This window comes from Manduca sexta, chromosome 14, assembly GCF_014839805.1.
Source record: "Manduca sexta isolate Smith_Timp_Sample1 chromosome 14, JHU_Msex_v1.0, whole genome shotgun sequence".
Taxonomy (NCBI): Eukaryota; Metazoa; Arthropoda; class Insecta; order Lepidoptera; family Sphingidae; genus Manduca; species Manduca sexta.
In genome coordinates this window covers 12,039,791-12,065,874 of record NC_051128.1, presented here as the reverse complement: position 1 = coordinate 12,065,874, position 26,084 = coordinate 12,039,791, and the positions used below count along the sequence as shown (strand labels likewise).

At 33.8% G+C, this 26,084-nt stretch overlaps 1 protein-coding gene across 2 annotated transcripts in view; it reads left to right on the top strand.

The window, feature by feature from the left end:
* LOC115446554 (mucin-5AC) overlaps positions 1-26,084 on the top strand; it is a 114,127-nt gene that overhangs the window by 24,634 nt on the left and 63,409 nt on the right. For both annotated transcript variants that reach the window (XM_030173251.1, XM_030173250.1), the window contains exon 2: positions 24,054-24,108. In XM_030173251.1, the coding sequence (XP_030029111.1) occupies positions 24,054-24,108 (55 nt within the window). The remainder of the gene's footprint in view (positions 1-24,053; positions 24,109-26,084) is intronic.

Below are 26,084 nucleotides of genomic sequence, written 5' to 3'. Positions count from 1 at the left end.
CCAAGTTAAGTTAAAATCCGTCGAGTAGTTTTTGTTTCTATAACGGTTATACAGACAGACAGACAAAAATTTTACTAATTGCATTTTTGGCATCAGTATCGATCCCTAATCACCCCCAGTTATTTTGGAAATATATTTCATGTACAGAATTGACCTCCCTACAGATTTATTATAAGTATAGATATGCAAAAGTAGCTCAAAAATTGTCCATAACGAAAACATGCATTTTAAAGTAAAACAAAAGAAATAATATCGTGAAGCCAACCAAATAACTAATGATATATTAAATTTTGTGACTGTTCAATTTAGTCGGGTCCGCGATATCACTTTTGTTGAGTTTCAGAACGCGACATTACATTATTATATTCTGTGCTCCAACGCACACTGCTTTGATGTTAGGAACACACCTACATTGCTTAGACAACAGTGAACTTTATACGATAGCAATAAAGCTCAAATTGACTCTACGTATTAGTTAGAAAACGTTTGTATGGGAAATAGAAAAATGCTGTTTTGAGGATTTTCCCGGCAATTATTCGAATTTTTCTCACCTTTTAAATCTTCCCTAGACCTCCACGAATAATTCAAGACCAAGATAAGATAAATCCGTTCAGCCGTTCTCGAGTTTTAGCGAGACTAACGAACAGCAATTGATTTTTATATATATAGATAATCAGTATTGTACCGCACCATTCCTTTTGAAATATTCGCTTTTTTAAGAGGAGTCTCTATAATTTTGAATTTTGTTCCACGTGTCAACATATTTAGTGTCCTATTTAGTCTTGACGCGTACCTTGCCATTTGCGTTAGACTATAATTTGTGGCTCGAAGGACCAATCGAAAAAAACATTTTCTTTTATATTTTAAACCTACACCTTTATTATGTTAATAAATTAGGAGAAAGTAGATTTAAATAAAGTCGAGGAGGATCTATGATAGTTTTCAAACGAGTGTTTTTTAATTTGTATCTTATTTTGTACTAGGTACATGCTATTTTTAAATATGAGAAAAATTTATATTATCTTGATACACTGCAGAGCGAAAGTTATATTATGAAAGAAAGATTTTCACACAGTAAGAACTGCTAGTCTTAACAATTTTCAAATCGATACGGAATAGTAAATATAAAACAAAGAACGCAGGCTTAAACCTCAAACGCAATACACTTGAAGGTCGCAATTAATATGCCGGCCTGCGACAGTAGCGTGGCAACGAACTCTTACAGTTAGTTTTTGGTAGCTCGGATGCATGGCCAAATATTACGCAATGACTTTCTACGTTGGAAAGTGTCTCTCGGTGACCACCGTATGGATATTTGGAAACTTCATTAATTATACTCTATGTTTATTATCTGTGAAGGTCATTAAATACAATGCAGTTTATGGTTCGAAAGTTAAAAAAAGAGAATTTAATAATTTGATAATTAATTAAAAATAAAATATTTGAATTATTATAAGAAGTAATATATTTAATGACTGAAGCGACGAACTTTTTCGCTTTATGCTAAGCAATATTTGCCCGTAAACAATAGCATCGCCACCTCAACATTTAAGTTACCTAGTAATGAAGACGTACTTATTTACTCCGAGCGGCAAACGGAACTATCAGAAGACAGTGGTCAACAACTTCATAGATAGTTCCATGTGCCGCTCGGAGTGAACTTTCTTCACTCCAAGATGTTTCCAACTTATCGTATCCTGCGCAATTATTTGTATAAATAAAATATTTCATACTATATTTTTGCGTCTGTATCTGTTTTGGTCCCACTCGAATTTGTATTAGTAGCCAATTTTATAAATCTGTATGGATGGATCATATAGGCTATGATGATTCCTCTATAGGTTATAATAAATCTGAACCTTTTTGCTGCAGATATGATTAGTCACTGGCCACTCGTCAATTTCCTGTTTTTAAAAACAAAAAACTTCAAAAACGTAAAAAAGGAAACGCCTTTTGCCCAATAATGCTACGTGACCAACATTCCAAATATACTACTTTTTTCTTCGAACCAAAGACCATTATATCATTTTATTTGCAGTAATAAACCATTATTTGTGTTGGCAACAATCTTTCGCTGTGCTGCTCCAGTGCGCCGCAATTATGCTGATTGTTATGACGAAATTTATTTGATAGTATTATATTAATTATTCCACTTCATTAATTGAGCTATTTTTTGTTGCGCAATGATGGGTTGTATTACGTGTGAATAGATCGATTGTGTTTAAACTGTCGATTTTGGTTAATCGATTATGTTTTTTTATCGATTTACCTTTCAAAGATTATTATAACACGATTGATTGCCGCGGAACATCATGTTGAAAGATTCATTAGTACGTAAATTAACCAAAATGTCACAATAATAATTGATCTTTAGAATGAGGCTATAAAATAAAAATTGAATGTCAAAGGTTACTTATAGCATTGTTACTAAGGCAAAATAAAGATTATTAAGTAAAGATTGTTTCCTACCACATAAACAATATTATGAATCACTAGAATTTTATAATGCCAGTCGTAATAGGTATTAACTACAAGAAATATTTTTACCGCAAAAAAAAAAACTGGCATTCATTTCAATGGGCTAGTTATCAAAAAAAATTAAAAGCTAACAAGCACTATTTAAACTTGGAATCTGTTTAAAAATTCTATAAAATAACTGGCAGTCACAAAACATTCTTAAAAAACCGTTTGACATTTTTCAAGCAGAACTAATTCCGAAGACCGAGAGACCACAGCGGCATGCGGTTTCACAACACACTTTCACACCTCGACTCAAAGGTAGAGGTCGACAGGATTACGTTAGCGAGATGAGCCGAACTGTGATGTCATTTGTCACTTGGTGATTTAAAATTTGTCCTGAGCAATAAAATCTTATTGTTGCCACATGCATGATTTAATAATCATAATGTTTGCGATGTCATTAGAAGGGAAAATACAGTGGATTAGGTTTTTTTCTCTAAATATTCGTGTTTTATAATACCTAATTTTACGCAAATGTTAATTTTAAGAAGCAAAAGGTGTTGACAAAGTTTATCGCAAGCTTTAATATTTCATTATTTACTGCAATAAATATTGAATCTTATTCGCAATCCTTGGAAATTAGGCGATTATCTACCCAATTAAAACGAGATCAGCTGGTGTCATCATGGCCTCCGCGGTGCCATTTCATCAGAACTATAAAAAGATCCATTTCTATTGATATTCAAATTTGCCGATTGATTTTGTACGCAGCCATCTGTGAAATGTTTTATTATGAAACGTAAAGAAATGAAAATAACGGTTGTTATTGTGATTTCGTGGAATGTTTTTGCGGATTTGTTCTGCGTAGATTTGGTACACGCATAAAATAAATTCCTACTGTCATTTAAAACATGGTGATACCAAAATTACGTTAATAATATTGAATATACTCATAAAAAATTGTATCGGGTAGGCGTGGAAACGAACTGAAAAAATTGTTTCAACCATCAAGATATGTTACTAGGTAGCGACCGATTTTATAATATTTGTCATATTTATAGCATATTTACAACACGACGAAATGCGGCATGTCATATTTCTTTTAGCGCTAATACAAAAATAAAAACAATGATTTAATTATCTATGGTTTAAATAATTTAATTCGATGTAAAACTGAATTTTGTTTTTATCAGAACCATTGACAATAATGTCAACAATTCAATGTCCATAAAAACGCACGGCTTACAAATTATATTTCACTTTTCGCAGTTTCATAACGCAGGGCTACTGTTACTACTGCGTGCCAATTATCGTCTACGCGTAAAAGTGGTGAAATTCTTGCCACATACAAGCCACGGTGTTGTTTATTTTTCCACCCCTTGCAAAGGCAATGGATAGCGTTTTCTGTGTCTTACTTATATTGTATAAATAATTTGACAAAGGAGTCTAGAATATACAGTCCTGTCGAATAAAATAATTCTATATTTTTAATTTTAAAATTGGAATCAACGTAATAATGTGACAAAGGAGTCTAGAATATACAGCCCTGTCGAACAAAAATAATTCTATAAATTTAAATTTTAAAATTGGAATCAACGTAAACGATGCCGAATTTCCCGCCTTCTGCTTTTATTTCATTAGATTATTAAATTGAGCGTGACGGGCGACCGAAAATAAACTAAAAGGAGTCAATTATGACTCAATGCCATGTAACTGTTTATTAGCGAAAAACGAGGTTTCATTGAAGAAGTATATTATGCAATTCTTGTTATGGTTCTTACGTAGTTATTACTTATTCTATGGTTATGGTTTAATATAACAAGACATGACACGTCTTTTTAGACCTTTTTAGAAGGGCAATCAGTCTATTTAGACCGTTTTTACATTATAATACCGACGACTGACAGTCTACGTGTGGCTTTACATTGATGCTGGTCTCATCATTCAATTTTAATTTTAATATAAATAAAACGTATGGTGCGAATTGCATGGTGGTCTGGAAACGTGATAATATTTAATTTGTTTGATTAAGTAAAAGTGTGTGAGTAATATTAAAGACATTTTGTCTTTACTTTAAAAGAATTTGAGTTGTTAATGTGACATATTTCTTCTATTTAAGTATTGTATTATTGATTTAACAATCATCGCAATCTTTGCTAAAATTTAATATTTACTATTTGATCCGGTAAATTTTTTAGATATAAAAAACAAACTCAACAAAATCCGATATGTTTCATAGTGTTCCGAGAACTCTACAAGGATGTGACTGTTAGTTTTAAATCGGTAATACACAAGAAGTCTACAATTATAATATTGTCTCGTGATGAAGTTGTATTACGGTACAACTGTAATGCTGAGGCTTGGGTTCGATCCCCGGGACAGGAAAAGTGTCATTGGGTTTTTTTGCTCGAGGTATCTGGAATTTGTGTCCGATATGGTGTTAGGCTCACTCTCTATCACATCCTGGGCCAGAATCCACACGGCAGAAATAAGGTGCGCCAGTTGCACCTCTGCCTACTACTACGGGAATAAATGGTGTGTGTAGGTATGTGTATGTGTGTTAATACTTTGAAGCATGTCAAGAGTTGAACTTAAGGTCATCTGTATTATAAACGAGACTTGAGGTCGTATGTGGTTAGAACCATTAATTTCTTCGTAATTATTAGTTGCATGGCTTTACCAAGAAATGGGTTACATAAGGATTTATCAAATGTTATAATAGTTATCCAGGTTTTGTACCTAAATATTAACAGTAATTAGAAATGTGATAATAATATGGTTGAAAGAAGCTCTTTAGTTATCTTGACAGCGTTTAGCTTTTACTGTAACCAATGATAATAATATCAGCCATGTGTGTAGGATTGGGGAACACAATTTATATCAAACACCTTCACTGCTTAAAAAAAATTATGTATTGCTCAACACCTTTCCTTACATCGTTTTTTTTGGAACAGCGCGCCATCTTGCGCTTACAAAATTTTTATACCGCCCGTACACCAAGGAAGGCGAATCATTCAGCCTAAATGTATTACATACTCCCCACTACTGAACTCGGATCTCCTCTACTGCGAGGGTTGAGGCATTAGTCCACACCGCTCGCCTAGCGTGGTTTAGCAGACTTCACATACCTTCAAATTTCTTATAGAGAAATTCTTGCGTATGTAGGTTTCCTCACGATAATGATTTCTTATGTTTACGCGAATGAAAGACATTAAAATTAAACTATGTTTCGGATTTTATCGTGATTTTTATATTTTAATTTTCCCGACGTTTCGAAGACTGCAGCTGTCGTGGTCACAGGGGACTGAGGTGTTGGAGGATGACCAAAGACAAAGTTTTTTAAAATTTAATTACTTTTTTTTCATAAGAACCTTCTACAAACTATTAGAAAACTTAAAAAATAATGAAATCGGTTAATTCCAATCATAAGTTATTGCGTGATCAAGGGAAATACGAATTAATTTATATATACTATACTTATATATTAATATTTTTGATCTTAGTAATTTGAAATTATATAAATAAGAACAAATTGAATCTATTTTTTGTTTTAAGTAACGCATTAGTTTCAACGGTAAACTATATCACATGACTTATTTCGAAACACTATTGGTGTATCACTATTGCAACCGACATTTGTGCCGAGGACCTATAGCGTCGTAACATCAGCTGATGCAACTTTAATAGTGTCACCTGAATCCTTTAAGGAATCGAACCTTCTAAAACTGGTAACGGTATGGACAAAAGTATTGAACGCCGTTATGAAACCCAACGCAGTCTCTGCTTTCAAATTAATTAATTAGAAAGGTTTTTTGAAAAAAAATCATGTTTCATACTAATATAATATAAGCACCGTTCTTATTTCCAAATTTTAAATCTAAAAAATATTGTACGAGTAAAGGTTAATGCTCCTGTACTATAAAAGGCAATCTCATTCGTTCCATAGATTATCTAAAATATGATTCCAAATTTGAATTCTACAAAAGAAACGTCATTAAAAAAAAATCTACAAGCTCTGTTAATTTTACAACTCCTAACAATGATAGCCGTCGGGAATTTTGACAACTTGTTCAAATCAAATCAAATCAATTTATTTTATATCAATTTTTATAAGATGCATGAGTATTCCAATCATACCCGGAAAAAAACACAAAGCAAAGGTGAATGCTCTTCGATACCTTTGCCTTAAAATAAATATAAATAACATTCCAAATTCAAATTCCGACATGTACACGTCAATCAAAGAGGAACAGTATGTTGCAAGAGGAGTCTGGTTCATTGCGACCTGCCATCTTACATCACCGATAGCTTTCTATAGTACGTAATTCTGTTAGCATCATCCTCGCACCGTGCAAATATAAAAAATAAATAAATGTCATAGGCGCGGTCTTCGTGCTATCGTGTCTTTTGGCGGGAAATGTTAACACTCTATAGTGATATTTTGTTTTCGTTTTTTATGTTGCGTATGGTAGAAGTATAGCCTTACTAATAAAACAAAAACCCTGCTTTGGGGGTGTTTTTTTTTAAAGATAACGTTGTCAATAGTACATATTAGTTCCATATTTTAATTAAATATGATGAGGTGTTTTATTTTCCTACAGGATATAACTGAACGTACACAGTTTATTCATATTTCTTGCATTTGAATAATTTAAACAAGTACTATTTTTTTTTTATTTTACAGGTAAGCTTCGCATGGAGAACGCAATGTCGGGGTTTTGGCTTCAATAAGGTATCGGCTAGAAATTAAAAGTAGAGCATTGACTGGGTATTACAGTACCCATATCAGTCTCGGATCTTGAATTTTTTGGAGGCGGGGCAAAATCTGGATAATGCCGCCCCCGACCACCTATATTTTTACTTTTGTCATCATCGTCATCGTTTCGCGCCTCGCGGGAAATAATTTATGTGTGTAATGTTCTGGATGTCTTAGTAGTCAAAGTTTGGATTTGCCGCCCCCTGAATTCGCCGCCCGGGGCATGGGCCCCAGCTTGTCCCCCATAGATCCGGGGCTGATCCATATATATACGTATATTTCGCAATATTAAACATTAGATTTGCTCGAGGTCACCCTACCTTGCTGTAGAAAAAAAATACTTACGACTGTCATCTTAACAATTTGTTTCACTCCCTTTTCCAAAAAAGACTGTCACTGTTTCATTTTCATATAGAATATAAATATAATTGACATCAGAAATGTTACAAGATACGGATTTGTTACTGCATAGGCTATGCCATGATCAAGTGGTTGATTCGATGTCCAGTACTGTGCAAACACGATTGCTTTACCACTGTGAGTGCGTCTGTGCGTCCTGTTATTATTATTATTAATTGTTCCGATTAATCCTTATATAATAATAATAATATCAACCTTGTAATATATACTTCTTGCTCACTGCTGAGCACGGGCCTCCTTTACTACTGAGAGGGATTAGGCCTTAGTCCACCACACTGGCCTAGTGTGGATTGGTAGACTTCACAAACCTTCGAAATTCCTATAGAGAAAATCTCAGATGTGCAGGTTTCCTCACGATGTTTTCCTTCACCGTTAAAGCGAACGATAAATTCACAAAGAATACACAAATGATTTTTTAGAAAAGTCAGAGGTGTGTGCCCTTCGGATTTGAACCTGCGGACATTCGTCTTGGCAGTCTATTCCACACACAACTGGGCTATCGCCGCTTAATCCTTACATATTATAAAACAAATTCCGTCGCCACGTCTATCTGAATGCTATAAACTCTATTACTGAACGGATTTCGAAGATATTTGGTTTGAAAATTATTTGTGACCCTGGGAGGACATAGGATTTTTTTTTACCCCGGGAAAATAATACAACATACTTCTAGGAAGTCCAAGAACAAAGTCTGTATGTTCAAGTATTTGTATCTATCGGGCTATTGACCGTGATTCTCGCGAAAGTGAGAGTGTCCGGAAACCAGACAAACAGCTTCACCGAAGGCAAGTGTCGGACTGGTTCTACACAACTATTTGCAGACACTATATTGTCTGGTTTATATAATATACAATAAGTATGGATGAAGTTATGTATAAGAATTTGCAAAATAAGATGAAATGTTTGATTTAATTATGGTTATAATTTCATGCAAAATTTTCATGAATATTTTTGACATTTTCTAAATAATCTTCCAGTCCAAGATTTATAGTAATGTCCATCCAGAAATGAATACACGTTATACATTATTTATTTAAATAACCTTTGTAAGTACAAAGCTATATATTATTATAACTACGTGTAAAAAAACGATGGCGGGAATTATAAATAAAAAAAAAACACGATTCTGAACGACCTCATCACAAATGATTCGAATAATTTCCGCCTTCTTAAGTTCCAAATTTAAATTTAAAATGTCCGCGAATTTTAATCAGAATACATATTCGCCTTGATCACTGTGCATAGACAATGTCGAATTGCCGAAACGCGAATCAAAGTGCCTAATTTGTCAACATCCAATACAAGATCGCGGCAAGGTCGGTTACATCACGACGCGTCTATTCTCCGGTCATGGTCACACATTTAAAGTAAACTATTTTACTATTTCAAACATGTATGTACTATAAATTGTGCATACTTCATTGTTTCCGAAGTCGTGGCTGATCTAATGTCCTTGCATTGTAAAAAACCTATTTGCGTAAAATGACAAAGGAATTTAATATGTAAAAATCTGACAAATAGTAAATAATAAAAATAATTGAAACTTTAATTGTTTAAAACAGAACAGTGCAGTGTAGACCGTATGGAATTTGGATTGGTGCCTTGTTGATTACAAATGCACTCAATATATCGATTTAATTAAATACATTTCATTCACTGATCTGTAATATATATACCTACTTACGTTTATTGTCTGGGAGTAGTTTATCAGTGGGCAAAGTTAATAAAATATATTTTTAAAATAGGAACTTATGCCCGATATGGCGATAGGCTCGCCCCCTATCACATCACGGGACAGAACACACTTGGCAAAAGTGGGTGCCCTACTTGCGCCTCTGCATACCCCTTCGGGGATTAATGCGTGATGTTTTGTGTGTTAGAATAGGAACTACTAACTTATCTGATGTACCGTTTACAATGTGTATTAATTATAAATAAATATAATTTTTATAGCCTATTTTATTCATTGACCATTTTAGCTATAATTAAAAATAATATTCAAAACAATTATTTTTAAATATCGAAATTAGAACGTCTACAATGCATAGAAAATATAATACAATACAAACGGCCAGTTACAACATTCGCGTTGCCCAATGAGCTATTCGCACGCAGATCTTATTCGTATTTCGTTCACTGTTCAGCTGATTATCGACATTGTACTTTATAACTAAGCCATAAAACATATTATCGTTTTTCCAGCCGACGCAGTAACTTCTGTTACGATAATGTAAACTTTAAAATATTCGTGGTTATGGGCAATGACGAATGAATAGTTGTGTTAATCGATAATTAATCAGAAACATATTGATTGTAATCGGTACGCAATCGCCGAATGTTCTGCTTAACGTTTGTGCGTGTGATGAAATTCGGTGACGTCATAAATTTCGTAAAATTGAATTAGTCGCGTTGAAATCTTCGAGATCTTAGCGATGTTTCTGTAGAGTTAGCCAACATCCCTTGTTTTTCTAATATTGGTTCAGAATTCAAAAACGAGTAGGACAAATAAGACACGCGATTTTGTTGGCGAGTAGCATTTCAAGCCTTGTTTATACCAGGCAAGAATTCAGACATAATACGTGATTCAATGTCATTCTATTTTTCATCTTAAAACAATTTGAAACTTATAAAGCTTTAATTTGTGAATTTCATAAAGCAATTTCGTTCATTAAAAAAACTGATTTCCTTTAACCCAGGCCATAAAAAAGTACTTTGTTCAATAAAAAAAAACCTTTTAAATTAAGAATTTAAATTCTTGCTATAAAATTTAAGTAGGAATTTTAATAGGCCTTGCAATATAACGTATTGCAATATATTACAGGAAATCGCGGCAGTAGCCATTTCGCCAGTGGAAGCGAGTTAATCTATGTCATTCTGTATTGGAAAACCATTTCCTTTAGCTACGTTTGTTGATTATTAATATTTTCGCCCTCTATTACATGGGAACTGACATAGCTGGTGAAATGTAAAGGCTACTCCTATACAGGAAAGATAGCGAGATAGTATGTAAAATTCTATTTTGCAGTCTAGGTTATATCACACTGCTCAAAGAGTAATCGTAGTAATCTATCGGTGCAAAACTGCAGTCTCAGCGACGCTTTAGGGTCAAACCAATGAAGAAAGGTGAAAGACCTTTGTCGGAGGTCATCTGAATGCGTAATAATAAGTCTGGACCTTCGGAGCCTGGATTTATGATGCGTCATTGTAATCTTTTATTAAAAATAACCGTTAGGGTCGACGTCTCGCGTATTCATCATGTTGAAATATTTCTGGATTTGATTGTATCGACACTCATGATTTTTATGGAAAAAATCTGCTTCGGTGTTTCCCGAGTGTTACGACTTGTCCTTCTTTAAATGAGGTTTAAAAAGAGTGATCACCTCCAGGTAGGTCACAGCTTGCCTGTACATCTGGCATTGTAAAGTCCATGGGCGGCAGATGCTGCTTACCATCAGGTGAATAGCTTGCTTGTTTGCCTACTAAGGCAATAAAAAAGAAACAATATAATAACATTAGTTTAATAAAGGAATATAAGATATAAACAAATTTTTGATAACCCTTTCAAAACCCAAAAAGGTTGTGGAACGGACTGTCGAGACGAATGTCCGTAGGTTCAAATCCCAAGGGCACACACGTCTGAATTTTCTAAAAATTATGAGTGTGTCCTTTGTGAATTATCGGTTGCTTTAACGGTGAAGAAAAGCATCGTGAGAAAACCCGTATACATGAGAAGTTCTCTGTAGGAATTTTTAGCAAGTAGTAACGGAAGCCCGTGCCCAGCGGTGGGACGGTATATTTTTTACTCAGGCATCCTAATAGTACAGAATTTACCTTGGTCTATTAAAAATACATCCACACAACGAGAATCAGTATCACATGACATTATCGCGAAGTAGATCGTGTCCCGACCTTGGCACTCGACTCGCCTTACTGTTTTATCATATAATGTAATAAGGGCAGGCCAGTGGAGTGTGACGAGGTTTTATACCGAGGAGTAAGTCGAAAGTGATAGTATTTACTACTATTGCTGGACAATCCACTTACTAGGTGCAGTGGGGTCACTTTACAGAGCACGTATAAAAAAGAAAGGATTATGTTTTTACGACAGGCTATTTACCTACGTACCTGACATTCTTAAAATTTGAATTATTTTAAGATACTGTAGTAATTTATAGAAGCAAATTATCGAGATAAAAATTTGCCTATGTGTTAATTTAGGACATGATCTATCCGTGTGCCAAATTTCATCTAAATCCGTTTAGTTGTTTCTGTGTTTATTTCCAACAAACATCTAAACATTTTCAAGTGATATCATATCGCATTTATAATATTAGTAAGAAGTAAGATATTATTACATGATAGGATTCTTTGTTCATCACTCCAACATTAGCTGAGAAGTTAAAGGTAAAAAGGTTTTTTTTGCCTATAGCAGTTTAAAAATATAAATTCTATTTTAAAAATATAAATCAAGTAACAGTAACAATAATTATTGTAATCAATACTATAATATAAAACTGAAGAATTTGTTTGTATGCACTAATCTCAGGAACTACTAGTTCGAATCGAAAAATTCTTCTAGTGTTGGCATGCTCATTTATTAAATTTATGTTCACCTGGTACTTAAAAGACGAAGACCTGAGTACCAGAGACCTTCCAGAGACTCAGTTTAATGTACTTATAACACATAGATTTTACATGATATACAGTTGAAAACACATTTTATGTAGACCACTCTCTAACAGGATTTCAAGCTAAATATATACGGCAGCAAGCAATTGCAAAAATACCAATAGGATATTGCAATACTAAGTTATTCGCGTCGGAAAGTTTCACATGCCAGAATCCTAAACACTTACCATGGAAACTCATTTCGAACCCACGTCGCGGAAAACATGCGATTAAAAAACCAATTTACACCATAGAATCGATTTAAAATTCAAGTTTGGAACGCAAATCCCTTTCAACACAAACACTTGACCCGCGGACGTGAGTGTGTTGCGCATCGTTCGCGAGTCGATTCAAAGTCACCGTTTCGAAATGATATCGGCGTGACCTTTGCGCACGTGGTAGCGGTTCACCTTTAGGTTCGCAAGTTGTAGGTATTTCTTGTTGGTAGTTTTTGTGGGATTGGGTAAATTACTTTAGGAACGTAGGATTGGTACGTATGCTAGAAGTGTAGTCGTTAGCTATATTTATTGTATTTCGCATATAATTTTTTCAGTTGTAACTTATTTCTGTTATGACTTCAATTGCAAATTCTGCATAAAATAGCTTTGTAACTCTTTATAGAGAACTGTCTTCCCTTTGTTATAAAATTAATGCTCATAGTAATATATTTTTATGTTTTTTATATAGTCTGCGAATTGTACTGAAAATAATACACCTAAAATCCCATGAAAATTCAAATTTATAAGTTTTATAGTCGAAATTATAAGTTAGTAAAAAAATTTCGTGCCATAATCAAGTTTATTTTTTAATATTGTCTGACATTTGGCCCCATTAAAAACCGCCTATTGAGTACACTCGGTCACGATTTCAATAAAAAATCAATCCGAATATTTGATGTTCAAAATATTACGAATTTAAGTTTTCGTGACTGGAATTAGCGTGTCATAATTTTTTTGTTCCTCTTCATGGGAGTAGTCAAAACGGTAATTATGCCAACCAAAATCATACAAGTCTAATATTAACAGAAGAATCACAAGTTTATTTTTGGAATATTGAGGGTCCACATAGATGGTGTCGACCTAAGATATTGTAAAACGTCATTGGTGTCGACTGTTCAGGACATATGACACGAAATGGCGGAAACGAGCAATATTTTATTTTCGTATATTTACTTAAGTGACAGTTGCTTTCTCTAAGTTGATTCGTCTGATGTAGTTGTAACCGTCAGGTTTATGTATGTAATTAGAAAATTAACAGATATTTTCCGCCATGTTGTATCTCTTGTGTAGTCATTGAACGTGCTAATAAATTGATAGCATCTTATAATATAATAATAATAATATCAGCCCTGTATTATATACTTGCCCACTGCTGAGCACGGTCCTCTTCTACTACTGAGAAGGATTAGGCCTTAGTCCACCACGCTGGCCTTGTGCGGATTGGTAGACTTCACACACCTTCGAAATTCCTATAGAGAACTTCTCAGATGTGCAGGTTTCCTCACGATGTTTTCCTTCACCGTTAAAGCGAACGATAAATGCACAAAGAATACACACATGATTTTAGAAAAGTCAGAGGTGTGTGCCCTAGGGATTTGAACCTGCGGACGTCCGTCTTGGCAGTCCGTTCCACACCCAACTAGGCTATCGCCGCTTTTATATGATAGCATCTTAGTTACATTATAATCATATACCATGTAAGTGTTAAATAAGATAAAAATTAGCAAAGCGCTCCTAAATGTTTTTGTAGTTATTTATAAAAAACTATTTTTATTACAAAAATTTAAAACACGAAAAAACTACTTAAATAAATTCATTTTACGAACATAGACATTTCAAGACCCGTTTTGCCAAATCACTTACAATTAACATAATCATTTATACGCGATGAATATTCATTATAACACATCCGCATTTCTTCATGTATTCATATATCTCAAATATTATATAATTCAGCATGATTTCAATATTTATATACTGTCGACTTGCCTCCGATTCGATTCTTGAGTCGGGTTAACTGTCGTTTTCAATAATCGATCCCAATCGCTTTTTTCGATCTCAAAAATGGACCAATCAGAACAAAGTTTTTTTTGACATGCGTACAAATGAGTTATTTTGATTGGTTCATTGGAATCGGATTGAAAATTGAGATTGGGATCGTTTATTGAAAACGGCTGTAAGTTGGTAAGTTGTTTTGATCTCAGTATCAAACTGGAAACTAAAATGAAATCGAGTTAATGGTAATGAGATCGCCTCATAGTGAGGCGCAGTACTGTGAGGTAACTGACGAAATGTGTTACAACGCTACCCATGAATTCGGAAAAAGGCGTGATAATATCCATATCATCGCGCTTTATCCGAATTCTTGCAATAATTATTTACGAAACCCAAACTCGATAAATTTGTTGGGAAAATCAGACCAGTTTCTGAGCGTTCAAGGTGTGGCTAAAACACATTCGGCCATTTATATTTCACGAGCTGTTAATCTACATTTGATGTTACTTAGCGAGAGAATTTTAAATACTTCTGCTTCACTTATAACACTATAGAATACATTAGTAATCGAAGATGGTATAATCGTTCCATGCTATCCTTTTAGTAGCTACATAATTTATTGAAAAACTCTAGATAAATTATTTATCTCCTCCTCTTAGTGATCTCGTTTACTCATAGATCACTTTGGCAAATCTATACTATTATAAAGTTGAAGAATATGTTTGAACGCGCTAATCGCAGAAACTACTAGACCAATTTTGTTTTGTTTTTCAATAATAGTTACATTACTTTTGACTGTTATAGGCTACTTTATATCCTGAGAAAATTTAAATAGGAATTTATGTCACGGAAAAAAAAATTCATGCCGGCGGAACTATAGGCAATCATAGATATACGTCAATATTAAACTATTATTCGGATTTTATCTCGGTTTTAATATTTTAGTTTTCTCCCGACGTTTCGAAGACTTTGCAGCCTTCCTAATCACGGAGGAGACTCTTTATAAAATATGAATAATTGTTTACTTTTGATGTCTAACATTCGCGTAAACATAAGATATCATTATACACATACGTGTTATACTGATTAGCTTTTTATGAGAAAGATAATGTCAAAATCAAGATCTTTCGTTTTATATTTGTCTACCTCATTAATGATACCGTGTTTGAGTTTAAAGTTATAACATCTGTTTCTATACATAAACATTTCCCAACATTTCCTGTCCTACAAATTGTAAACTAAATTCATATTAATGACGCAAACCATCAAAATTGCATACTAATGTATTGACTAATGGTTATAGAATAATTTACTATATAATGTTGACAGATGAGTCACAAATATTTGGTCAGAAATGAGTCATGTCGCAATAAATACCAAGATGTAACATTTGAACAGGATTTGTAATAAAATATCATCTATATCAACATAGTTCATTTACAGCCGTTTTCGATAAACGATTTCCAATGTCAATCTTTAATCTGATTTCAAGAATGAAACAATCAATATATCTCATTTGTAAGGACGTAAAAGAAAATTTTTTTCCGATTGGTAATTTTTTTAAATAGGTCGAAAAAAGTAATTTATCGTAATTCCATACAAAGTGTTTTTCGAAGTTCTTTAGTACTTTTGGAGTCAATAATAAACGGTAGGAGTCATGTTTGAAGTTATTCCTGATTGCATTTTCAAAATCGTATTAGTAGTTACAATTATTAAAAAATAAAAATCTTTTAATAATATACTTTACCTTACCTATAAAATTACCTTTTGATAATAATATATTTTATTTAATTATTTCCATCAGAACGGGTTTTTTCAAATTATTTTCAAGTACCAAAGAATTTTAGGTACAATATTAATTTTAAATTAATCTATTATATATTATGTGAAGTAAAAACTTTGTACCCCTTATTAAGCATATTGTGCGCAGGGAGGAGAGTGAAAATTGACATAATTAAAGATCATATAGAGGATTAAAGAAAAATAACATTTATATATGTGTAAACAATGTGTTAAATTCGATGGTAACGTTTCGACCACTAGCCGACTACTAGTACATAGGAATTAGGAAAGGCGTTTCCACGAATCTTCAAAATTTTATTCGAGAATTACCCTTGCTGGTGGTAGGATATATTTTATATCCGCCCGAATAGCGACCACCGTGCCTAAGGTGCTAAACCCCGCCATAGTGGACCACGTAAGTGTGTCGCGTTCCAGGATAAGCCTGTGTATATCCGGTTCTCACAAGCTGGCATAATTGTGTCGACAACCGAGGGGTAATCATCACTCATCAGTCGACATTATATTGGACCGCTCCACTTGTCATCAGGTGTAGTGGGATTATTTTACCCGTATAAAAAAAATATAGAGAATTATCCTCGAATCCCAAAACAAAATGGTCACCCTACACATCACTGGATGATACTACACTATTCGAGCGCTGGTTGCAAAACTAGGAAGCGTTTAGAAACCGTTGCAGAAGGCATCGCGTACCAGTAATTTGTAGCAAAACATCGAGACTGGTTGAAGCTAGCGTTATATATGTAAAGGTTTGCAAGGTCCGTTTGTACTATCAATAGGTAATATAGCTCGTTTAAGTTTAACCATAAAGCGTGGCTATTTACAGCAATTGTATGTGATTTTTGGTATAAGTAATAAATAAATTTTGGTATGAGCAATGAATAAATGTTGGCATAAGCAACAAATAAATTTTAGTATAAGCAACCAATTAATTTTAGTATAAACATAAATAAATTTTGGTAAAAGCAATTAGCCATATAGCATTCTTAGCAAGATTATGCTCCACCGCACTTTCAGCAGTAATGAGCTTATCACTCGAGTATCAAAAGGTTCGGATACTTATACCGGTGCCACACCATAATTTTGTAGAATGGTTTACCAGCATACGTGTTTCTTCCTTCCTATAAATTGGGGTCCTTCAAACGGAATGTGAAGAAATAATACAGGCCAGTATGACTGTATCGACCGTCTGGGGATGCTTGTGTTGCCGGTCGGCACTTTCTTTAGACGTCACTTCACTTAACATCAGGTGCAATGAAGGCTCTTTGTCGAACTCTGAAAAAACAGATTATAAGTCTGAAAATCATTAAAATGCTGTTGTATAAGTAAGACGATATCATTAGAAAATTTCACTTAGAGTTATTCGAACTGAGATTTGAATCTAGGAGTTCCATCGCAATCTACATATATGCTGCAAATTGAAGAAACAACAAATCAGCAATCATCCCAAAAATGCCATACCATCCAAACGTCCTAGAAAGCGCTTAAAAAACTTGTCGAGCCAGTCGTGCGTGCGCAGAAAGTGAAAACCTGCTCTCGAGCGTGCCTTGTTCAGGAATCGAACCTTGCGTAACACCTGCTTATGGAGCGAGGAATGCCTTTTCGTACTTAAACATTTGCATCGCCTTTCAGACTTAGGTATTTGTGTTCAAGTTAATGTGGTCATTGGAATTATTTGTTGGCATTTAGCGAGTTATTTGAATACGATGACTATTATTATGTGAACTGAGTCATTCACAATCGAAAAATTCAAAATATCATTCAAGAATAAATTTAACTTAATTCAAGCAAAATATCAAGTAAAGATGTAAATCAGAAGAATAGTTAGGTATGGAATGATTTCAACTACCCAATGTTCGAAGATCATTGTAGCTAGTGTAATAACAAGATTTTTTTATTGTTTTAAATGACGAGACGAGCTTGCCGTTCGCCTGATATTAAGCGATACGTTCCATAAACAGTAGAAACACCATCCAACACCTTGAACTACTAAGTATTTATTATTTAGAGATGAAAAACACTTAAATACAAATACATTATGCGTAAAAGTCCTATTTTGCTCTAGTTTATGAGCGATTATCTTGTCGTTACCTAAAAAAGACAATTTTTCAAAGTAGACTGCAAATTGTCCACGGTTCGACACCAGTTCGCGTGAGCCTCCGTTACAACAGCGAGGAAGTTGCACCGCAGGGCCCGTTCCGGACGATTATTATATTAAACGCGTTTACGAGTGTAAACGAGATGTGAAGTAACGTCGTTTGAGAACAGTCAGGGGCCTTATTCTCTATCCCGCACGTTATTTTGACACTGTGTAACAAGCACGTAACACAACGCATCATGTTTAGGGCCCTTATTCTGTATGATAGTGTAAACGCGTAACGCGGCCGTGTCATGTTATCTTCGAGAAATGTGTGTGGAATGGTATTCTGTAAGCCAAAATTCTATAGTACTAAACATGACGGGTTGTGTTACGTGCTTGTTACGCACTGTCAAAATAACGTGCGTGATAGAGAATAAGGCCCTAGGACTATAGAAATTTGGCTTACAGAATACCATTCCACGCACATTTCTCGAAGATAACATGACACGGCCGCGTTACGCGTTTACACTATCATACAGAATAAGGGCCCTGTTTGAATATTTTTATTTATAAACGAGTGTTAGGGAATAATGCGATATTTAATTACTATATTTATGTGAAGGGATTTAGGTCATCAGGTTCTTTTGTATGGACACGGCAAGGTGTCCCTCTGCACCTGAGGTAAGTGGAGTGGGGTCCAATAAAATGTCGACTGACGAGAGATGATTACCCCTCGACAGTCGATACAGTTATGTCGGCCAGCAGGAACCAGATATAAACAGGTTGATCCCTCTTACGTAGGCCTCTATGGTGGGTTTTAACAACTTGTGTCCGGTGTTCGCTATCCGGGCGAAGATAGACGAATAGATGTCAGGTCATATTGAATATAATTACCATACTCAATGGACTGAGCTTCCATACAAAATTGTCCTATTTCTAGAAGGAGACAAAGCGACTGTGCGGCCAATACTGTCCTTTTTTTCATCTGTAAGACAAAGTAATTGTGCAGTAAACAATGTAACTGAACGCATTGAGTAAGTAAAGGACAGGGTGTTTTTTTTAATAAACTTATTTCAAAATGTAGTTTAACTTAAACAATACTAAACGTGTCAAAATAATCATAATTGGGGCACGTCAGTGTTTTTTTATTAAACAAACAATAGGCCAGTGTCTGTACGTAACAATGTCGTTAGAGCACGCAACGTGTGTGCAATCCGTTATGCAAATGTTTTACAATATGTATAAGATTCGCGCTGGCGTTGTTCCTAGATTTAAATCTGGGTTATGTTATTTTTATAGCCTGGAATTTGTGCCCGATATGGCGATAGACTGGCCCCCTATCACATCATGTGAATACACGCCGGCAAGTGGGTGAATGAGTTATGGTTCTACCTACCTCTTTGGGGAAAAGCTGTGAGTGTGTGTTATTTCTCCCGGCACGTTAAATACATTTTTATCTTAAAAAAACATAAAATATTGTATCGGTAAACCTCTCTTAGACTGTCAGAAGAATTGTATACGTTAGATTGGCGTTTTTAGTGTTTAGTCAGCTTATATATTCAAATGATAAACTATCATTGACTCAGAATCTGTGAAATAGGCCCTTAAACTTGTAAAAATATTGCAATCAAGGAACGTCTGATTTAAATGCGTAGTACACTCGATTGCTGAACACACTCCCCCAGCCCTGGTATTTGGATCGTGTGTTACAAATAATTGCTATTACAACAGAAATAATATTCATATCTTTAATAATACCTATGTGTTGTAACATATGAAATTATAATACCCAATTGTGCTAAGTAATTACTAAATATTGAGACATTCAATATGTGATGACTCTATGTGATGATTGCATTGTATTGTTATTATGTAATTATAAAAAATCAATGTAGAGCCATGCTGTACATATATATCTGTGTTATGTAACAAAAAACAAGCTTTGATTTCCGGTGATCACCAAAACAATTTGCAAAGTTTTGATACTAGACACTATATAGTGTATACGTTTTCCAAAATAACTTATCTTTATGATAAATCTTATCTTATCTTTATAATAATATTTTGTAGTTCAAGATGTTGGATGGTGTTTCTACTGTTTATGGCCGGTCGTATCGCTTACCATCAGATGAAAGACAAGCTCGTCTCGTCATTTAAAACAATAAAAAAAATCAAACAATTAAAAAAAAATTACTTGCATAAATAGATAATGATAAATAAAATTTCTTGAAAAAAAATAGAGTTCACGTACAATCGTGGTTTGTCGGAATGTGTGCGGAGTGGCTAGGGTGTTATTAAAAAAATATATTTTGAAATCGTGAAAAGTGAATGAACACAGACGTACAGGGCGATACGGTGGTGAAATGACGACGAAGCTCGTTCAATAAAGATAAAAAAATCTTCTTACAGCTGTGCTTTTTATTGGAGAAAACCATAGATGTAAAAACCCATACTGACTCATTTCAGATTAAAGAATAACATTTAACAAGTAATAAAGGATACAAAAATATTTCGTGGTTCAGGCATGATATATCTTTGATATCTCGCCTGGCTGGCAAGCTGATGTTAATTAAGATTGACGTACTGGGCGGCTAACTCACTTCCCCTCGTTATGAAAATGTTGCTTTAACTCGCGTATCTGATTTAAGAGTTTGTATTTTTAGTTATTATATTAAGTGCGTTGTTAGAATTTCTCTTCATTTTTTAAAAGATGTGGTTATTTTTAAATCAATAGCGATAATAATATAACACCAAATTAATGAAGTCGCTGATATTGAGTGATATAAAAAAAAATGAAAAATCTGGTTTTGAACAATAATTTACTGACAATTAATTTAAATATTTTTACAGGTTAATTTACTGACTGATATACAATTTTTAAAAATGTAAAATTAATACCACGTCTTTATTCCAATTTCCAACTTGGAAATTTAATTTCTTTTTAAACCTCAATGCAATTTATTGCGGAAACCAAAGAAGCAACAATCATAACAGCAACATCGCCATAATGCATATTACTGCACGTCATCTAACAAGTTGCGGCACGTGTTACCATCACTCACTCTATTACTCGGCAAAATTAACAAGCAACGCTCGATACGGTTGTTGGGTAATTCGGACATTTTTCTTTAATAATTCAAGTATATTTTACAAAAAATACACATCGAATGTAGAACCTCCTTTTTTGAAGTCGGTTAATAGATCGATGTTGTAGACAGTTGTCTTTTTCTCACGAGAAAAATGTAGGCTGTTTACTTTTAGCCCAGGGAAGATTTCGTGGTCCATCTTAACATTGCAGCTTGTTACGTTTAGTATTAGGTTAGAGCACTCAGCCATTCTTCGCTTCATAGTTTACAGTTCTGTATGTTGTATGTTCTGTAATGTTTCTGTTTTTTATATTAGTTGCAGGATGTTTCATGTGATCGGTTTACTCGTCTTGTTACTTAGTTGTGGAAAAAAGTTTCTCTTTCTCAATAAAATAAAACATTTTTTGTCGGATTCATCGCGGTTTTTTATATTATAATTTTCTCCCCACGTTTCGAAGACTTGGCAGCCTTCATGGCCACGGCCCTCGCGATGATCAGGAAAAATAGTTTTATTTCAATGTCTAGCATTCGTGTAAACATAAAAAATCATTAAGTGTCTTTCTCATTTCATTGTTAAACATAAAAATATCTAGAAGGAAGAAAATGATGAATAAAGGAAGAACGGAAACGTATTCACTAACTTTGTAATAAATATATTCATTGCCTATTTCATAACGATTCAAATGATTCCTTTAAAGTACTAAATAACTGTAAAAGAATTCATTTTTATACCAATGTCATAGTATACGTGCCGCTCTACTTCGAACTCCCATTGAAGGTTCCTGCCGGCACCGTTATCGTTATGAATGTTCCGTTACAGGTCGTATATAGCTCGTCTGAATGCGTAACGGGTGGTCCTTTTTGGGTTTACAGGTTTGAATGGGTTTTTAGCTCAGCACGTGATCGGTCACTTCTTTTTCCTGTTAAGTTGATGTTATATGTACCATTGCGGTGTTTGCGGTTAAAATAATTGATTCATAATTAAACTTAAACATTATATAGATTCATTCGACTTTACTTCTACTAACAGTTCGAAAAATAGTTTCCACTACACATACAAAAAGTGGATAAGAAACTCTTGTGTTGCTCTTTTTAAAAGCAGTTTAAGGTATGCAATAAATACAGTGTATAATACTTGTTCATCTAGTTCCTAAAAATAATTAATGTCTCTATTATGGGAAAATAATGTCCTATTTTGAGGTCATCGTCTCATTTCGATAAACAAAACTATAAATTAAACTTTTTGCCAATTTATTTGTGAGATACGTATTACCTTAGAAGTAGTTTCAATATATTACTTTTATTTTAAGGTAGTATTTTTTTATATTTCCGTGAGTTAACGCTCCTTGGTCGTACATTCCATTCCAGTTACATAATTTAAAAAGGTTGTCACGAATTTTGCAAAGGAAGTATAGTATGACGCACGTAGTCACTAACTGAGCTTGCATATTTATTTACTGATGTTGGGCTAATATTATAGAAACGTGATATTATAGAGACTGCCTCGGTGGCGTAGTAGTACTGCATGCGTGGTACGGCAGCGCTTTAAGGTCCTGGGTTTGAATCCCGCGCCGGGCAAAGTGATATTTGGGTTTTTCTATGCAGTATCAGCCCGGAGTCTGGAATTTGTGGCTGATATGGCGATAGGCTCGCCCCCTATCACATCATGGGACGGAACAGACTTGGCGAAAAGTGGGTACCCTGGTTGCACTACTGCATACCCCTTTAGGGATAAATGCGGGATGTGTTTGTTTTGTTCTAAATTATAATATTTTACTTATGTTTTTATTTATAGATATTGTGGGGGGAGTTGAGATACTTAATTATAACAATTTTTGGTAAATTCACTCGCTTTTATCAAAAGTTGACGTATCATTTTTTAGTTTAGTAACAAAATATCCTCACGCAAAAATTAACCTAGCAAGTTCTCCTACGAATTTATTACAGGTTTTCCAGTACGTTTACACTAGTAGCAATCTTTCATAAGTTTGTATGCATATGAATTGAAGTCCTGTAAGCTTCAAAGATTGCGGTAGTCATCTTACCGTTAATGTAAATCTGTACAATCGCTTTTGGAATTTTAGTTCTGCAAATTTTTATGCTAATCTTGCTTTATAACAATTACGTAACACGTATAAACAATTGATGTTAGTTACATTTACTTTCAATAACCGCAACAAGTTCACTACGTTTTGCAAAGCCTTAGACTAACATAATAATGTTTTATTTTATTATAAAATTTAGTAAGGAATATAGAGGCTAACACATTATGTTACAAAAAATTAAAAAATATTAAAATTATTATTAAGATGTTAAAGACCTCATTCCCAAAAGACTATCTTATTTCTTTAATCTTAATAGAGCAATAAATAACTAATACTGCGCATTTTTATAAAATTGCGTCACGTAACACCCACATCTCGCCTATCTTTGGATAGCACGTTAAAAAGTCAGTGAACTATATAAATTCTGCGTCCATACAAAAGACATCAACGCGCTCGCAACATTAACTCGCTTTTCAAAGTTTTCATTGTGGAAACAATACACAATGGCCAGAGATACTTGTGTAATGCTATAGGAAGCTGTATGCTTTGTCTTGCTAACCTTATATGTCATTTGTTAAGTCATTCTCTGTGAGAATTTATTACATGTCAGTTTGTAGTAATTAATGTTTTTACAAGATTATTTTATGTTTCTTTTATAGTATTTCGCTATTAAGAAAATATGTTATATAAGTAAATAATTAAAAATGTTATACGAAAATATAATTTAATTTTCTTTCTTTTCAGGAGACAACGTTATGGTTATCAGTAATATTAGCAGTCCTCTCATTATCAACACCAAGTGAGTAATTTTCATTATTTTAAAGTAAATATTACGTATGTAAGCAAACAAATTACCACATTTTTTAATATCAGTAAGTAAGGCTTATATTTGCGCAAAACAATAATGTTCATACTAAGTATGTAGATATTTATAGTTCGTGCTTCCTGTAGCGACAGGTTCCGCCAATAGTCACGCCTAGGACTTAAAAATCACGAACTGAATCTAGACTAAACTCAACCTTTTGACATCTATTTAAGGTCGCGAGGGAATGATCTCAAGTTTCAGTAGGCTCAATATTTAGGCTTTAAAAACTTAAGTTATTTTATCAACTGCTAGCTTTTGCCTGCGGTTCCGACCGTGTGAAAATGTTTCTAATATTACTACATAGTATAAAACAAAGTCGCTTTCTCTGTCCCTATGTGTGCCTTAATCTTTAAAACTATGCAACGGATTTTGATACGGTTTTTTTTAATAGATAGAGTGATTCAAGAGGAAGGTTTATATGTATAATAACATCCATTAAATACCGGAAAAATATTGCACCCGTGCGAAGCCGGGGCGGGTCGCTAGTTATACATAAATTGCAGAGCCCGGTGTCTGTTCATAGAACGAAACATAAAAAGGGAGACTTGTTTTGACGTATCATAAGTGCAACTTTGTTACGTGATAAATAAAGTATTTTAATTTTAGACTAAAGAATCCTAAATAACTAAGTGAATACTATTAATAATTCGTATTAGTGGGCGTATGTGCAGGTCACTCACCTGTAGTCAAGTTAGGTGATCGAGCAGGTGAGTGGTTTGATAAGTGCGTAGGATTTGATTTTTGTAAACGTTTAGAAGCATTTAATATACTTTACAGACATGGACATAACAAACAAGTGGCAGTTCTTTGATGTATAAAGAAGAGTGATAATAGATATCAATTCGATTGTTTTTTAATATGTTATTGAATAGAAGTCAATAACATATCATTAAAAAACAATCGAATTGAGAACCTCCCTTTTTGAAGTCGGTTAAAAATTTAATGAGGAACCAATTATAATAAAACATCTATTGAGTTTCTCATTAGTTAAATCTAAGAGGTTTGACCTCTCAGTATTACGCTTCTAATAGGTCAATTTGTACCTTAAATGGGAACGGAAACGTGGCCAAAGGCAAGAATAAATTAAATATAAACGAACTAGTTTGCAATACTTACAAACCTTCTGCGCAATTACTGGTTTAAACTGGTTAAAATTTACAGCTTTTAAAAGTACATATTTACACAAAATAAAAAAGAAATTGATTGTATAGTAAGTACTTCCATCCTATATTATAACCATGAATAGTTTGTCTCAAAGCTGACATTGAACCTATAAACAAGCGCTCTAGAACCGATTTCTCACACTGCTTTAAAGAATTTACATTACACTATAGGTGTATTTTCTCTTCAGACTTTAAAAACCTTAAGTTCCTTTACCAACTTCTAGCTTTTTTCCGGAACCGCGGGTGTGAATATGTTTCTCCGAGATAAACATTTTCTCGGGATAAAAATAGTCTAAAGCGTTCAAGAATAATGTAGCTTCATATTAGTGAAAGAATTTTTACAATAGATTCAGTAGTTTCAGAAATTAACGCCTAGGAACAAACAAACTCACTAACTTTTGCTCTTTATAATATTCGTATAAATTTAATTTACCTCATATATTTTTAATAACTTTGAAGCACGTATATAATAAAGTAATGTATAATTTTTTTTACCCGTAACCTCAAATACGTTTTCCATTAGCGTGTTGACCCAATGTCGTATAAATTCACAGGCGACTAAACAATACGCCATCGCTGTCCAGCGCCGCACACGAAGATTTGTGGCCTTTGACGTGCGTGGAATAATATTAATTAAATTAGATTATATACAAATTACGAATATATAAAACTATCAATAGGGGACCGTCCTGTGTTTGATTTTGTACATTATTCTATATGTAATGGTTAATAATACGAAAAAGAAAA